Genomic DNA, 17,872 nt, shown 5'->3' on the forward strand with positions numbered 1-17,872 from the left:
AAAAAAAAAAAAAAAGGCCGGGCGCGGTGGCTCAAGCCTGTAATCCCAGCACTTTGGGAGGTCGAGACGGGCGGATCACGAGGTCAGGAGATCGAGACCATCCTGGCTAACACGGTGAAACCTCGTCTCTACTAAAAATACAAAAACTAGCCGGGCGAGGTGGCGGGCGCCTGTAGTCCCAGCTACTCGGGAGGCTGAGGCAGGAGAATGGCGTAAATCCGGGAGGCGGAGCTTGCAGTGAGCTGAGATCCGGCCACTGCACTCCAGCCCGGGCGACGAGACTCCGCCTCAAAAAAAAAAAAGAAAAACAGGTATTTGGCTCAGAAACACAGACTGTAACATACAATTATCTGTGTTCTCTTCTTGAACTCACAGCCAGACTTCACTTCCCAGTAGGGCTACCAGATATAGCAAATAAAAATATGGGAAGCTGGTTACATTTGAATTTCAATTAAGCAAGGAAGAAATTCTTAGAAGTATGTCCCATGCAATATTTGGAATGTAATTATACTGAAAAATAACTTGTTTACCTGAAATTCAAATGTAACTGGGCATGCTGTATTTTATCTAGGAAACTACTTCCCCACTCCTTTGCGGTTAGACACGGCCGTGTGACTAAGTTCTAGCTAGCGGAATGGAATGATGTGCTGACTCTTCCAGGCTGGCTCCTTAAAACTTTTCTGGGAGTGGAGGACTCTGAGGAGCTAGAGCAGGACAGTCACAAAATGGACAAGACTGGGTCCCCAATAATTGGGCGGAACAGACCTCCCTTCCTAAACCTGCACTAGACTATGAAGTAAAAAAGAAAGGAACTTTTATTATTAAGCCACTGAGTTTTGGCAGTTGTTTGGTATCACAGTTAGCCTACCTTGGATAATATCCCTAATCCCTAAATTCAATAGTTTTTCTCATCTTTTCCTTAACAGCATATGACCCTGCTAACCATTTCGTTCTTCTTGAAACTTTTTTCTTGAGACAGGGTCTCACTCTGTCACCCAGGTTGGAGTGGTGTGATCATTGCTCACTGCAGCCTCAACCTCCTGGAATCAGGTGACCCTCCCACCTCAGTCCCTCGAGTAGCTGGGACTATAGACGCCCACCAGGAAGCCCGGCTAATTTTTGTATTTTTTGTAGAGATGGGGTTTCACCATGTTGCCTAGGCTGGTCTCAAACTCCTGGGCTCAAGCGATCCACCCACCTCAGCCTCCCAAAGTGCTAGGATTACAGGCATGAGCCACTGTGCCTGGCCTTGAAACTCTTTTCCGCCAATGATAGAATCTGTTTCTGGTCCTTTAATGACAATAATGGTAATAAAATGGCTACCATTCATGAAGTTCTTGCCATACAGGCATTGTGCTAAGTGCTTTACCTTCATGACTGCCCATGTGGTAGATGCTATCACCCCCACTGTAGATGAGAAAACAGGCTTAGAGAGGTTGAGCCACCTATCCAAACTCTTACAGCCCCTCTCTCTTCTCTCTCCACACTCTTTTTTTGACAATCCCATCCAGTAGCATGGCTGCTGTAATAACTGTGTCTGTGTGCATGGTTCCCTGACCACTCTCTTGGTCTCCAGTTCCACATTTCCTGGCACATAAATGTGCTGCTTGGCATTTTGGACCCAACATGTCCAAAATGCAGCTATTCCTTTGTTAGCACTGTTCTCAACACTTCATACGGTAACATTTAATTCCCACCACTACCCTATGAGATGTTATTATCTATGAGCTAGATATTATCTACATTTTACAGATGAATAAACTGAGGCTTAGCGAGTCAGTATCTGGCTCAAGTTTACACAACTAGTACACAGTAGAGCTGGGCTTAGGGCTGATTTCAAAGCCTAGATTAAGACCTCAGCTCCACTCACACTGGGCTCTCCCTGTCCTATCCTGTTCCATTTCCTGCCTTCTATATTCACTCTCTACCCTGAACTTTCAAATCCTACCTATCCTTCAAAGTCTAGCTCAACTATCATTTGTCCATGAAGTCTTTTCAGGTATCCCAAGCTGGAAGGGATCTCCATCTTCTGTGAACTTACAGAGTACATGCTCTGTGCCTTTTTCTAAGGGCACAAGTAAAACTTGAATTCATTCTAATCATAAAAAGTTCAAGTAGGGCTGGGCACGGTGGCTCATGCCTGTAATCCTAGCACTTTGGGAAGCCGAGGCGGGTGGATCACGAGGTCAGGAGTTTGAGACCAGTCTGGCCAACATGGGAAACCCCCCATCTCTACTAAAAAATACAAAAATTAGCTGGGCGTGGTGGTGGGCACCTGTAATCCCAGCTACTTGAGAGGCCGAGGCAGGAGAATTGCTTGAACCCGGGAGGCGGAGGTTGCAGTGAGCTGAAATCGCGCCACTGCACTCCAGCCTGGGTGACAGAGCAAGAATCTGTCTCAAAAAAAAAAGTTCAAGAAGTGAGATATAGAGCAAAAAGTTTAAGTGTCCTTTCACTCCTGAGAATTTATTGCTTTCTGCCTTGATTAATGTTTCTGTGTCTGCCAGCAACTCTATTAGACAGATATTTGAAGACAGGAGGCATAGCTGAGTCATCTTTATTCCCCTAAAATAGGCATCAATAAACGATTACTGAAAGAATCAATCAGTTTCAAACCCCTTGAGCCTGCACATATTTTTAGATGTCAGTGAGAGGGTCTGTTCAAGAAAAGTGACATTTTTCCAGGAGGACTGGTAAAGGTATGTCAAACACTCTGTCTCCTCCCACCTTCATTAAAGAACAACAACAACAAAAAGCATCTACTTCTAGGTACGTGAGGGTGAGGCGTCTGGTTTCTGTTTTAGCAGGGTCTCAGAAGGAAATGACTTTTCTCTGAAACTGTAGACACCCCACCTAGCTGTGGCATTGTTAGGCCTCAGGGTAAACAGGAAACTTCCTGCCTTGGGCCCTTCATGTCCCTCTCCCAGACTATTAAAGAGACTGTTAATAGGATGGTAAAAGGACAGCTGCTGGTCATAAAATCAGCCCATTCCTTAGATCCTCAGAGAACAACTAAATCCCTGCAAGGTCAGAGAGAAAACCTTGTCCAGCTCACACCAGGTGCGCCTACCTAGCTGGGCTCCTGTTACAGGGTTTCTGGGCATGATGAGATCTACTGTGAAGGTTAAGCTGAGACTGCCAGAGCAGTGACATCACACCTACTCTGTGGGGTCTGAGTCACCTTTTCCAGTAGAGGAATAATCAGTCCTGATTATCCCCCAAAAGGAGGCAAAGAGGAGAGCGAAGAGCCCAGTGCTCCTACCTCGGCAATAAAGAGCTGAAACAGGACCCCAACACTTCCTGCACACAAGGTGGAAGTGTCTGGATTTGCAGCTGTTGGCAAGGAGAAAGGGAATAGTTTCTGCCAACTAACTGGAGGGACACTAGGGCAGGGGTGATCATGGTTTGCCAAGAAGGGCACTCGGTGTCTTGGCAGAAGGCAGAGGGCTGCCCCGATCTGTGTGTACATTTTCAGAAGCATTTGACTCTGGACCAAATTGTCTCAGCTGTGCTAGTGCTGTGGCGATGGATGGGAAATGCTTATTGGCCAGGCTGACCAGAAGCTCCAACAGAGGGTACTGGGGCTCAGCCAGGAGCTTCCCTTCAGCTGGCAAGTTTAGCTTTCTGTCACGGTCAAAGGGAGTGTGTCAAAATTCCAATTCTCGAGGCTCTCCAGAAGCTGCTTAGGATTACCCATCTGTTTTGAAGAGTTTCTGCTTACTGGATTTTTTGGCTTAAATGGGAAATAAAAGAGGTGATGGATGATACAGAGCCAAACTCTCATCTGGCTCAAGGAATAGGCAAAAGTAGCTCAGCAGGGGTCAATGATCTTACTTCCATTATAGTGACAGGCTTATGACCAAACTGGGGCCAGGAAGCAGGGCAGATACCATTTCATTCCACCTTGGACTTAACGTACGATTTACCAATTCCTGCCGCTGTGTTGGCGCCTCTGACCCATGTCCACTGATCAAGTAAGCAGGCACCTGAGAATGGGACAACACAGACGCCTTATCTACCAGATGTCACTGCTTTCCCTCATTGAAGGGAAAAACCACCTAAGTTACTCCCAAGAGTTGCACCCGGGGGTGGAGGAGGAGTTTCTTCTAATTGCTGAAAACATGAGAACTGGATATTTTCTCCTAAAATCCCACGTTTAAGCCTCTACATTAGCATTTAGACTGGCGTGTTTCTGTTGTTTAAGGCAGTTCTTAAGATCTTAGAGCAGAAAGGGACTTACAAGAGACTGTATGGTTCACCACCACCCCCTGAAGAATATCATCATTTCCCATGGTTTCAGAGATGGTAACTAAGGTTCTGAAAACTCTCCCAAGTCACATGGCTGGTAAATGGGGTTTTACTGAGACGACTAGAATCCAGGGTTCCTGATGCCTTCTTCTTACCCTTTTTCCCCCAACTGGTTTACATTATTTTAATTTTTTAAAGTTATTTTAGTTTTTGCCACGAGAAGGGAAGAGCATGGAAAGATTTGTATTATTTTTATTTTTTACTTTTTCTGAGACAGAATCTCACTCTGTTGCCCAGGCTGGAGTGCAGTGGCACAAACTCAGCTCACTGCAACCTCCGCCTTCCAAGTTCAAGCAATTCACATGTCTCAGCCTCCCGAGTAGCTGGGATTATAGGTGTGTACCAACACACCTGGCTAATTTTTGTATTTTTAGTAGAGACGCAGTTTCGCCATGTTGTTCAGGCTGGTCTCGAGCTCTTGGCCTCCAGTGATCTGCCCACCTTGGCATCACAAAGTGCTGGGATTACAGTGTGAGACATTGTGCCCGGCCTGTATTATTTTTAAAAAGGTAATTCACTGCATGTATTACTGAAAGAAGTTTAATTTGCATATCTTTGTAAGATTTTTTTTCATATAAATAAAAATAAATGCACAAATCATAAAAAAATTCATCAGAAACAATGCCCCATTTGGAAAAAATGGTCCCACTTTACTACTCCCACTACTCTGTTCAGGCCTGTACCATCTTGTGTGGACTGTTACCAGCCTGTCAGCTAATGCCTTTGATGAAATTTACACTTCAATAAATTGACATTTAAATTTACACACAGGTCAATGGTAGGTTTAAGACTGCCTCTGCTATGTTAATTGACTAGATAGATCCAGGTGTACTTTAAACCTGGAATAAGACAATCTTCACTTACAGAGAAAATAGTTATCTAAAATTTGCCCTCGCCAGGACCAGAAGCTGACACTTCTCCCATTCCTGACCAACTTTCAAGGAGAAAGAGAAAGATTATAATGGACACAGTAATGATCCCAGGGCAGCACAGGCAGTTCCAATGTGTATTTTTACTTTCAGACCCCTGGGTTAAGTCGGCTTCCAGCCTGTCCCTGGAGAGTCCAGGTCATGTCCAAGGCAGGAAGTTGCAATGTAGGAGTAGTCCCAGGAGCCAGTAAGTCAGGAAGTAGCCTAGAATGCATCGTGTGACTGGAGAACAGGTTTTCCAGCGATACAAAAGTCCCATGATAGGATTTCTGGGGACCTTCTGTCCTGGTGGGGAGTCCTCTGCAAGAGGCTTCCAAGGCACAGTCTTTAAGGATCTCAACAGCGGTTCTTGATCCTGAAGCAAGTGAGCTGGAAACCAGTACACAATAGGCGTGGAGGAGCCCAAAAACCTGGTGAGAACCTAGAAATCATGAGAGGGCAATACCCAGACATTTACTGGAATGTCACTGACTCAAATTGGACCAGCCTGGGGACTTCTTTACTGCTGGGTAAACTATGGTCCCATGACTAGAAATGCATTACACTGGTAAAGAAACTGAACACAGCTTAGGATCCGTCTTAGAAAGATGTATGTAACAGCAGACAGGCATCCTCCACGTTACAAATAAACATAGCTACAGACTAATTACATTAATTACTATTAAAATAATGGGCCAATGAATACTAGAAACTCTGTGGGGTCTAATTTTAGCCCAGGGCCTGGACTCTAACCTCTGTGATATTGATTTGGGGCTTGGGAACCTGAGGTGGTTCCCTTATCCCATGGGATGGCAAAGCACAGGGAAACGGGCAGAAGACCCATTGCTTGAACATTCTCTCTCCTACTGGAGTTCAGAAACAAGTTTCCAAATGGTCTCCCTCAGCTAGCCTGGAAACTTTAAGCTTTGCTAGCACTCATTCTATGATTTAATCTAGCTGAAAACACAGCATGCTACTTTCTATTTTCTCTGTCTCTTATCCATACAGCTTGGAAAAACTTTAGAAACAGCCAACGTGCAACTCCAAGAGGAAGAAATGTTAAGAAGAGGTCAGCATGGGGAAAAAAGATGTCCCCAGGGTGGGGCCACAGCCAATAACAGAAAATCAGATATAAGATCAAACCCTTCCCATCTTGCTCTATCACCACTGCTTCCACCCAAAACATTGGTTAAGGTATCTCCTCTGGAAATTGGGGGGCTGCCCGAGTTGAGAAGCTCCAGAAGTCAACAGTCAAGAAACCAATATGGATATAACTGTATATTAGGGAAAAAGATCCCAGAGACATCCTCTGTGCTTATTCTTGTATCTCAGTCCAATCAGGTCCTTTCACAACCTTCGTGTTTTTGCATATGCCCTTCCTTTTACCTAGAATGTTCCTCCTCTGCTTCTTACATGGAAAATCTCATTCTTCAGGACCCAGGTGAAATATGACGCCTTTCTCAAGTACTACAGTGAGTTACCTACTTCTTCTGTGCCTTCATAATACTTTATCTGAGCTTTAAAAAAAAAATCTCCCTGGGCACGGTGGCACACCTGTAATCCCAGCACTTTGGGAGGCCGAGGTCAGGAGATCAAGACCATCCTGGCTAACACGGTGAAACCCCATCTCTACTAAAAATACAAATAATTAGCTGGGCGTGGTGGCGGGTGCCTGTAGTCCCAGCTACTTGGGAGGCTGAGGCAGGAGAATGGTGTGAACCTGGGAGGCAGAGCTTGCAGTGAGCCAAGACCGTGCCACTGCATTCCAGCCTGGGCAACAGAGAGATTCCATCTCAAAAGAAAAAAAAAAAAAAAAAATCTCAGGCTGAGCATGGTGGTTCATGCCTTTAATTCCAGCACTTGGGAGGCTGAGGCGGGCGGATCACTTGAGGTCAGGAGTTCGAGACCAGCCTGGCCAACATGGTGAAACCCCATCTCTACTAAAAATATAAAAATTAGCTAGGTGTGGTGGCAGGCGCCTGTAATTCCAGCTACTTGGGAGGTTGAGGCAGAAGAATCACTTGAACCCAGGAGACAGAGGTTGCAGTGAGCTGAGATCGTACCACTGCACTCCAGCCTGGGCAACAGAGTGAGACTCCATCTAAAAAAAATAAAAATAAAGTAAAATAAAACAAATCTCAAAATAGCACTCCCCTTTCTATCCCATTATACTATAATTTTATGTTAAATGTCTGTCCTGTTTATACCATGAGACCCCATAAGGCAGTAATTTTGTCTTTTTTTTTTTTTTGAGATAGAGTCTCACTCTGTCACCCAGGCTAGAGTGCAGTGATGCGATCTCAGCTCACTGCAACCTCCTGGATTCAAGCAATTTTCTGCCTCAGCCTCCCGAGTAGCTGGGATTACAGGTGCCTGCCACCACACCCAGCTAATTTTTGTATTTTCAGTAGAGACGAGGTTTCACCATTTTGGCCAGGTTGGTCTTGAACCCCTGACCTCGTGATCCACCCGCCTTGGTCTCCCAAAGTGCTGGGATTATGGGTGTGAGCCACCACGCCCAGCTGTAATTTTGTCTTATTCATGTTTCATCCTTAGAGGTCTGACCCAGGGTCTGGCACAAAGAATACCCCTAAATAGTCATTGAATGAATAAATTCAGTATGGATCACTCAAATGGGAGATGTTAGCTGCCTTCCCTGTCCTTGGCCAAGGGGTTTTGCCTGTTTTCACATCCTTACCCCAGTCAGGAATCCGCCTCACCTGAACATGCATGCACAGACCTCCAAACAGCAGCAGCACTGCAGCGTGGACGAGGTACACAAACACCTGGGGACTGAGGAATCCAAGATCGGGGTTCTCTAGGGTCTTATTGTTCTTGCTCCTTTGCAGCCCAAGTGTAAGGCAGAGCCAAGGGTGGGTGGTCACGTATGTCCAAGTTGCCCAGACAACCAGTATAGCCACTGGTGCAGCCAGTAGAAAATTGGGCACCTGCCTGAGCTCGTAGTATTTCAAAAAGCCAACATTCCAGTAGACATCCTGGATATAGCTGTATATTAGTGGAACATCCCAGAAGCACCAAGGCGGTTCATTTCCCTCTGCAATCCGGTAGCCCTTGTCTACAGCTAACTGTACCAAGGGCTCAGGAATGGGGCGGGCTGAGCCTGGCAGACAGAATTGGGTGTAGGCATAATACTGAAAGAGGGCAAAGGGAAGGCCAAGTGTGAACACCGACAGAAACAGAGAGGCCATCAGCTTAAAGAGCTGTCTCAGGGGATTCAGCATCGTAAGAGAAGAGAAAAAGCCTTGGCACTGAGAATGCATGAGGAAGCCAACACTGACCAGCCCGTTGGAGCGTACCCCAGTGGCAATGGCAAAGAGGAGTCCACTAGTCCAGACTCGGCCCCTCTCCAGCTGCCCCATGGCACTGAATGTCAGGAGGGCAAACAAAGCTTCTGAGTAACCAGCTGCCAGGAAGACATTGGCAGGGCTGAGACAGAAGAGCAGAGCTGCATAAAAGGCCTGGCGGGGACAGTGCAAAACCAGACAACCCAGGTCATGAAGTGCAACTGCAGCCAATATGAAGAACAAGAAATTGAGTGATGCTACTGAAATCAGCAGGCAACTGCGCAGACTCAGTAACCCCCGTAAGGGTCGCAACAGTTCGGTCCCCACCATCAGGGCCAAGGGGAAACCAGGAAAGAAGGCGAAGTTGTGCTCATACAGGTAGCCATGCTCAGCAATGAACAAGAAGTGTTCAGCATCCCAGCGAGACAGGCCACCCAGAAGACCGTCCACAAGTTGGTCCACAAAGCCTGAGGGGGCCAGGCGAGGAGGAGAGAAGGCTTCTGCGTGGTGATCTGGGATGATGGCATTGAAGAGGGCCTGTGGAGTAAAGAAAAACCAGGATTTTGGTTGAGTAACTGGAAGAAAAGAATTGCCATTTAATAAAACGAAGAAGAAGGTCAGGCTCATGCCTGTAATCCCCACTTTGGCAGGCTGAGATGGGAGGATTACTTGAGTCCAGGAGTCCATGACCAGTCTGGGCAACATAGCAAGACCTTGTCCCTATAAAAACTAAAAAAAAAGTCTCAGCACAGTGGCTCACACCTGTTATCCCAGCACTTTGGGAGGCTGAGGTGGGAGGATCACTTGAGCCCAGGAGTTTGAGATCAGCCTGGGCCAACGTTGCAAGACCTTGTCTCTACTAGAAATAAAAAAATAAAAATTAGCTGGGTGTGGTGGTACATGCCTGTAGTCCCAGCTACTTAGGGGGCTGAGGTGGGAGGACTGCTTGAGCCCAGGAGGTTGAGGCTGCAGTGAGCCGTGATTGTGCCACTGTATTCCAGCCTGGGTGACAGAATGAGACCCTGTTTCAAAAACACTCAGAACTCTTCTTGTTTTTTTTTTTTTTTTTTGAGGCGGAGTCTTGCTCTGTCGCCCGGACTGGAGTGCAGTGGCCGGATCTCAGCTCACTGCAAGCTCCGCCTCCCGGGTTTACGCCATTCTCCTGCCTCAGCCTCCCGAGTAGCTGAGACTACAGGCGCCCGCCACCTCGCCCAGCTAGTTTTTGTATTTTTAGTAGAGATGGGGGTTTCACCGTGTTAGCCAGGATGGTCTCGATCTCCTGACCTCGTGATCCACCCGTCTCGGCCTCCCAAAGTGCTGGGATTACAGGCTTGAGCCACTGCGCCCGGCCCAGAACTCTTCTTGAGGACTGAACCATGGACATGTTAACATCTGAAGGTTAGAAAGAGGATGAAAATCCAGTAATGAAGAAAAAAAGGAACAGTCAGTGAGGTGGCAGGGAACCCAGGAGAGCATTAGAACCAAGGGAAGAAAAGGAAGTGATCAACTCTGTTAAATGCTGCTGGGAGGTCAAGTAAGATGGGGGCTGAAAACTGACCACTGGATTTAACAATGTGAAAGTAACTGGTGACTTTGACCAGGGCTATCTCAGTGGAGGGGAAGAGACAGAAGCCTGCCTAGGCTGGGTTCAACAGAGAATGGGAGAAGAGAAACTTTGAGGAGTTTTGCCTTACGGGGAAGCAGACAAATGTGGTAGGAGGTGAACAACAATGTGTGGTTAAGAGAACACTTTTTTTAAGGTGGGAGATAAGGGTGTGTATGTTAGTGGAAATAACCCAGTAAAAGGGTATGCAGGAGAGAGGGAATTGCTGGGTAGGCAAAAAGGGATGGAATCTGCTACAACGGTAGAGGAGCCAGCCTTAGAGAAGAGGACAGACAGTTCATCCAATCTCCAATCTTCAGTACTGAAAGCACAAAGGTGCAGAAATAGGTAGGCTGAAGAATGTGGTGGGCGCACATGGAAGGAAGTCTCCTCTAAAGCCTTCTATTTTTCTGAGTTGTCATTTAGGAAAACAAGTTGTTACATGTTACATGTTTTTCTCTTTCCTCAAATCTCTAACACCCCCAGAACTCACTCTCAAGTGATAGCCTCTTTTCAGGACACGGCACACATCATCTTCATTAATAATGAAACCACCAGGAAATCAACAAAAGTTGTGCTGGGAAGAGTGACAGTGAACCAGGAGCTAAAACCGTCAAGGATTAGCTGTCACTGACAGAGACGATAGCAGCAACGACGGGTAACTTAGGGATATAATCTGATGGCTTGAGCGTTAAAGCTGGAGGTGGGGGGATGATAATCACATTTACTGTTAAATGTCTTTTTGCCGGCCAAGTGCAGTGGCTCACGCCTGTAATCTCAGCACTTCGGGAAGCTGAGGCAGGCAGATCACGAGGTCAGGAGTTCGAGACCAGCCTGGCCAACATGGTGAAACCCCATCTCTACTAAAAATACAAAAATCTGGCCGGGCGCGGTGGCTCAAGCCTGTAATCCCAGCACTTTGGGAGGTCGAGACAGGCGGATCACGAGGTCAGGAGATCGAGACCATCCTGGCTAACATGGTGAAACCCCGTCTCTACTAAAAAATACAAAAAACTAGCCGGGCGAGGTGGCGGGCGCTTGTAGTCCCAGCTACTCAGGAGGCTGAGGCAGGAGAATGGCGTAAACCCGGGAGGCGGAGCTTGCAGTGAGCTGAGATCCGGCCACTGCACTCCAGAGCGAGACTCCGTCTCCAAAAAAAAAAAAAAATTAGCTGGGCGTGGTGGTGGGCGCCTCAGCTATTCGGGAGGCTGAGGAGGGAGAATCATTTAAACCTGGGAGGCAGAGGTTGCAGTGAGCCAAGATCACGCCTTTGCATTCCAGCCTGGGGCAAAAGGGCGAGACTCCATCTCAAAAAAAAAAAAAAAAAAGTCTTTTTGCCCGATTAGATGGTCAGCTACTCAAGAGAAAAGAGACCATGTTTTTTTACACTTACCATCTAGCACAGTTCATGGAACGCAATAGGTACTTTAAAAATTTTTGGTGGTTGAATGAACTGCCTAGAGGAAATATACTGTTTCCAAAATTACCACCTGAATTAGAACCCAACTGTCCTGGTTCCCTATCCTGATGCTGACTTGCAGCATTGCTCCTTTGGTTCTGCCAGTAACCCAGCTGATGCTGGTTGAAAGACATCACTGAGTCAGTCTCCTTAGCCTGGCAACAGGAGCATAGCCCCATTTTTAAGGCTTTTAAAATTTTGGTCAGTTTCCTTATCAGGCCACTTCAAACAGTAAAAACAAACAGGACAGGAGTGACAGTCACAGATAAACAGCCCTAGACTGCAGGTGGGCACGTTTAACTAATCTTGAAACCCAGCAGAGTCTGTTATGCCTTATATAGTGGGGAAGGAGAGGGGAAAGTTTCCACAAAGGGACTGGTTATGAGCCTCAGAGAGAATGGTACTGGCTTAAAAGGCACACATCATTATGTGAATCTAACACCCCTAGGGTGTCGACATACATTCAACAACATTCATTCATTTATGAACATACTGAGCTAGGCACCAAGCACTGTGCTAGGCAGCAAATAATTCATATATACATGATATTTATTAAAATATGTATCAAGGGGAGCCTCGGAGGGGAAAGGGAACTGCAAAAGGGCAAGTGCACTGCGAGTTGTGAGTGGGTGAGGCAGGAAGGGGAGGCACTCGGGGGAATAGGAGGAACCATTATATATCCAGATGGTCTCACGACTTGCACATTGCCATGTTTTTCCCACTCAACTGACTGATACAATGCTCAGTCTCCTGGTAAGGGGAACATAGGGCAATACTTTGAGCTGTCACACCCTACAAGCATCTCTGGTTACGGAACATCACAGTCTGTTGGAGAGACCACTAGCTCAGGAGTTAGGAAACATGGGGTCAAACTCCAGCCCTTCTCTATCTTGCTGTGTGGCTTTGGGGATGTCACTTAACCTTTCTGGGCCTCTGCTGCTTCATGGGTAAAACAAGATTAACAGACCATTTTTCTAAGATTCCTGACCACTTTTCAGCTCTAAAGTCTATGTCTCTGTGGTTTCAACCACATGGAGGGGCACACCTGAGAGGTGGAAAGGAGATGGGGACTCTTCTTACTGCCTAGTCCAGTCATGTAGCAATGACACATTCAGGACAAAGGATGGGAGACTGACCTGCAGCATCAGAGTCAGGATACGGCAGCTGACTGCAAACCTCAGCACCTCCTTCTGGGATGGGTCCTGGGGCCACATCCTCTCACCACCAGGAATTCAGGGGTGTTGCTACCAGGATTAAGCTCTCTCAGGCCTCTAAACCCCAAAGGAGGAAAATGTCACACATCGAGTAAAAGCAAATTCTTGAAGGCATTCTTCACTGGAACATCCCCTCTCAGAATTACTATGATAAAACTTAACCAACCACCTAACTTCCCAGATGAGGGGAAAGCATCTTGACAGCAAATGGGTTCAGTAGGTGTCACTTTGAAGCACTGAATTCTCGTTGGGAAAGTTCCATACAGCTAAGCAGGTAGCTGGAAAGCTAAGGTCACAGAAAATCTTTTAAAGTCTATTGAATGCACCTCTGCAGGAACTAAAGATCTGGGTTCAACTCCTGACTGTCACTTACAAGTTCTCATTAGTCCCTCTGAACCTCAGTTCTTTATATAAAAAATGGGAGCAGACTTTTTTTTTTCCTATCTCACAAAATTGTCATGATGGTGAAACAGACCAAAGTGTGAAGTTCTACTCAAATCTGTGTTGTGGTTGCTATTATTTAGTGTGTGCCCTTTTCCTCTTGCCCAGAATAATAAACTAGGTCCCAAACCAGAGTCCCCAAAGTGGGGCATAAAACCATACTGGAAGACCATAATGACTCCACACTCTAGCTTAGCTCTCTGATGTGTGTTCAGCTGGTCTGTTAAATTAAGTGGGGAAGGAAAAGAAAACCACCACTCAGCAGGACTTGAGCCAGCTCACACTGCTGAAACAAACTGAGGGTGAACATAGAGTAGACTACCAGGGATGGAGAAAACTGTTATTTCCCATCTCTTCATTGGGATGGTAGCAATGTATAAACAACTACAAAGCCACTCCGAGGCAGGGAATGCACCTTAATCTTTTATAATTCCCTGGGCTAAAAGAAGTCATAATAGCTCCTCAAGAACTTTCAAACACCAGCCTGGGAAATTCGAAAGGAAAGCAAAAGCATCAGTGGCAGCTCACCAATTTGGGGTGAAGAACTATGCCTAAAAGGAAAAAAAAATTTGAACTGAGAAATTTAAGGAAGAGGGCTGGAAGACTCTTCTCTTATTTGGCGAATACCTACCAAACCTGTATCACTTGTTTCTGGAATTCTCTGATCCTCACTAGACAGTGTGATATGCTCTCATTACATTCTGCCCTATTGCCTTTATTGCTTTGCTTATTTAAGTTGCTAAGGGCAGGGGCTTTATATCACAACTATATCCCAGGGCTTAGAACACAAACAGGCATCTTAAACCTGTGTTCTGAATGAAAGGAAGTGGTAGGGACAGGATATAGCATCATCAGTTCACTGACTCTAGATATGAAATCACTGCCCCAAGTATTCTTCCCACCATATCTCATGTCAACAGCAAGACGACAAAGTCACAGAAGCCACAGGAAAATAAAATTTCCCCAAAAACGGAGCCAAGTTGGTCAATGGCAACAGTACTCTTTCCTTGGCACAAGGGGGCGCCTGCTGCTTACTCGATCGCCAGGAGACCTAGAGGAAGGGAGGGGCCCCCAATTCCACACCGGTTGGCTCACGAAAATTCAGTTCAAAGGCAAGCTTCTAAAAGCCCCAGAGAGCAGCGGTAGTTTGTGAATCTACCCAACGTTTCCAACGTGTGACTCGCTGAATCGAGAGAAATCACGGAAATGGGCATACCCAACCTCACACGGCTACTCCTTCCCTATCCTAGGGCGAATTCACTCTTCTTTCCTCTTCCTTGGCTTCCCACCTGCACGCAGAAGAGAAGTTGGGAACAGAAAAGCACTCAACCCACCTCTGCCACTTGACCATGCTTGCATTCTTCCTTTCCTCTCTCGAATCAAGCTCTAGCCTCAGCGACTACAGATGTGTATAGTCCACACTTTGCTTACAGGTAAACCAAGTAAAAACAAAGCCAGTCAATTCTCCCTCTCAGCTAATTGCCAGCCTCCCTTCCCAACAACCCCTTTGCCAAATCACAGACTCATAACTGGCAGGACACTTAACAGATCAACTAGTTTCACTCTTCAAAAATTTTCCCGTGAGATAAATAGGCTCCAGAGATCTCATCAGACACGGCCAGGCCAGTGTAATTACCATCGCCATTTTGTGGATATGGAAACTGAGGCTCACTGGGGTCAAGTGACACACCCAGGGCTACTTAAAGATGCTATCATGTTTTTTGCTTCTTAAACCTCACGGTACCAGCCCGCATCCCTCGCCAAAGGGTATGCGCCCTTTCCGGGCCAGGATTATGACCCAGGTCACCCAAACGCCTAGCCCAGTATCTCCATGCCACAGTCTGCCCTTGCTGGGTATGCTTAGGGTAGTTGGGCCCTATCTGAGAATCTGGGACATCCTGTTGAACTGCAGCTCTGGACCCTCTGAGTAAGACCAACACCCCCTGCGTGGGCTGGAGAAGTCGCTCTGACCCAGGGTCCTCAGAGCCAAAGGCCTCGTGGGCCGTCCCGAGATAGGGGCTGCCTTCTGTGCGCCCAGCCGTGTCCGCAGCCCGTTTCTGGCCGGCTCCGTCTGGACACAGTCCCTTCTGGATACTAGTCATCGACTCTCATCCCAGATGGGCCACGGCCCAGGGACCACTCCCGAGGGAGCCTGCGGAGCCCCACCAGGCCACAGGGCCGGAAGCAGGCGAGGGCGGGAGGCTGGAAAGGAAGAGGCGGCGCCCAAGGCTGCTATGGCGGAGGGGCGGGGCTGCCCGCTTCTCCGGGCCTCTGCCTCATTTCTGCCGGCCTCCAGTTGACAGCTTCCCTCCCGCCAGAACTCCAGGGCTCCCAAGCTGGCGCCATGTCCTCAGCCCCTGCCTGTCCCGACCTCCCCGGCGGGGACCGAACCTCAGCTTCTCCATCCGGGGCCCACGCGGCCCGCGCCTGCGCGTTGGCTCCGCCGACGGCTTCCCCGCCCCGCTCCTGCCCGGACTTGGAGCAGCCCCGCCTCCCCCCGCGGCGGCCATGTTGACTCCGGGCGAGCGGGGTGGGGGCTGCCGCTCGGCGCTTCGCCTTGTAGCACCTTCCCACCTTGGTGACTCCTGAAGAGTTTTCTTGCACTTCTCTCTTCTTCAAGGCCCCCCGCCACCCCGCCTTCAAATAGTGAGCCGAGGCTGCTGTCTCACAGTCAGTGCTCTTGCCCCAGTTCCTTCCCGCTGACGTTCACTGAGTTCCCGATGTGGGCCGAGGCTCTTGTTGTCGGGGGCTGACCCGCAGCCTCTTCATAGAAGCCAGAGCCGCGCTCTTCCTGCTGTCAGGCAACAACAGCTCAGCACAGGGCCTGGCACACAAGGGATGTCCTCTGAATAGCCAAAGAAAAGCATTCTTGGGGTTTCTGTGGCCGGCAGTGGCACCTTGCGTTTTGGGTGTGAAGAAAGTGGGGGATCCCCCTGATTTTCCCCTCCTTTAGCTACCAGAGACCTTCTGTCCTACTTCAGTCCTCAGCCCCACCTCAGGTGGCTAATGAGGATGGCGAGGAAAACCTCAGAGAACACCCCCCAGGCCAGGACTCCTTTCACCTCCCGCACCCAAGCAGTTTCTCTCATAGGAAGTGGGGCCAAAAAAAAGAAGAGGCGAAGTCAAAACCGTCTACTGGGGGGAGCGGCCTGTTTGTACCCTTGTAACGGAAACTGTTAGAACAACTTTGCACCCTCCTTAAAGGAAACAGATAATAAATCCTTCTCCGTTGGTGGATTTCTTGTTTCTCAGGATTCCAAAGCCTTCTGTGGTTTCAGTTATCTGCTCTCCAAACGAAGCCAGGGGCCGGGTTAGCCTCTGGCCACAGCCTGGCTCAGGGAGGGGTTTATCTTCTGCAACAGCTCCTCATGTGGGTGGGAACAAAGAGATGGTTGCTACCTCTCCAGGCGAAGACCAGCCCACATCAGTCTGTGGGGGCCTGGGACTGTATCTCTTGACTCTTTATAACTCATTTCAGGCCTTGAGACCTAAATTGCCTTCAGATATTTGTTGTGTGCAAGGTGGAGAAAATGCAAATCACATTTAGTCGTTGTGTGTTGGAGAAGGGGGAAAAAATGGAGTTTCATGGCCCTTCCCCCAGGTTTTTCAGTGCCACGCACTTGTTCTCAGCTCCAGTGAGTGACATGGCAAAGCCTGGGGGCACACTTGTGACTGGAGCCTAAGGCTGTGACTTGAATCTCTAGAAGTCCACCATGAGGCTCCAAGCAGCACTCTCTTTGCAAAGACAAAACTGAGACATGAACTGTCCTTGCTGTGTAAATTCACAAGGGGAAAGAGAGGTGCATTCTCAGGGTTCCCTCTGTCCACACCAAATTCTCTCAAAAATCTATTTGTAAAAAGGCCAGGGGTCTCTCAAGACAAGTCAGAATGTTTTTTAAAAGCTCAGCTGTCACTCTTCAGAGGTAGAACTTTATCCAGATTTTCAGCTGTACTTTCCTGCAATTTCTCCTTTCCTTCTCTGCTACCCAACCCCCTCCTCTTCCGCTCTGTTTCCTGTTTCATTTTCTGACTTCTGCTCTGACAGGAAAACAAGGAAGCTGAATCTTGTGCTCTCAAAGCCCTGACTCCCTGGTATCAGATTGGAAGAAGGCTAGGTGGGATAGGAGGGGTTTCTAGGGCTCCAAGGCTTTGAGTAGTGACGGAGGCAGCCTCTCGGTGTTCTTGTAGAGTCTGCAGCTAAGATGGAGCCTGCATCTACCCAGGGAGCCAGCTGAGCTACCAGAACTGTGGAAAGCAAGTGAGACAGAGCCATATCCCAGGCTCCAGAAAGACTCCACACTTCCCAGATTATTTCCATTAAGAAGCACATATCCCACATCACCAAGAAACAATATCACATGCAAATCCCTAACCTGAACAATGCAAGCAATGCATTACTATTCTAGGAGCTTAGGATTTAAGAGGGTTACATCATTTCTGTTCTTTGAACTTGCCTCACTCTGCTCTTGCTATTTTCCCTGCTTGAAGCACTCTACTTTCAGACCACCCTTTGGCCAGTCCATTATGTTTGGGTCTCAGAAGAGATGTCACCTCCTCAGAGAGGCTTTCCCTATACTATCCCATCAGTCTGTTTTTTTTTTTTTGAGACGGAGTCTCGCTCTGTTGCCCAGGCT

The 17,872-nt window shown here is 47.8% G+C and overlaps 1 protein-coding gene and 1 long non-coding RNA gene across 7 annotated transcripts in view; one reads left to right on the forward strand and one right to left on the reverse strand.

The window, feature by feature from the left end:
- Positions 1-6,846, forward strand: part of LOC111547644 — a 30,687-nt gene extending 23,841 nt beyond the window's left edge. The window contains exon 3 of the long non-coding RNA XR_002733181.3: positions 6,225-6,846. This is a non-coding gene — a long non-coding RNA (uncharacterized LOC111547644). The remainder of the gene's footprint in view (positions 1-6,224) is intronic.
- On the reverse strand, positions 4,835-17,866 carry PIGV (phosphatidylinositol glycan anchor biosynthesis class V). Of its 6 annotated transcripts, none has more exons than XM_023219535.3 (5): positions 15,813-17,866; positions 14,573-14,664; positions 12,720-12,854; positions 7,937-9,058; positions 4,835-5,658 (listed from the first exon to the last, which is right to left on the reverse strand). In XM_023219535.3, the coding sequence occupies exons 3-5, from the start codon at positions 12,795-12,797 to the stop codon at positions 5,377-5,379; spliced, it is 1,482 nt and encodes a 493-aa protein (XP_023075303.2). In that variant the 5' UTR covers positions 12,798-12,854; positions 14,573-14,664; positions 15,813-17,866; the 3' UTR covers positions 4,835-5,376. The 6 variants fall into 6 exon arrangements, with proteins under 6 accessions (XP_023075303.2, XP_023075301.2, XP_023075304.2 ...); XM_023219533.3 differs by having other exon boundaries at positions 15,630-17,866; XM_023219536.3 differs by lacking the exon at positions 15,813-17,866 and adding an exon at positions 15,405-15,623.
- Between the last annotated feature and the right edge of the window lie 6 nt (positions 17,867-17,872).

The sequence above is a fragment of the Piliocolobus tephrosceles genome, chromosome 1, assembly GCF_002776525.5.
Source record: "Piliocolobus tephrosceles isolate RC106 chromosome 1, ASM277652v3, whole genome shotgun sequence".
Taxonomy (NCBI): Eukaryota; Metazoa; Chordata; class Mammalia; order Primates; family Cercopithecidae; genus Piliocolobus; species Piliocolobus tephrosceles.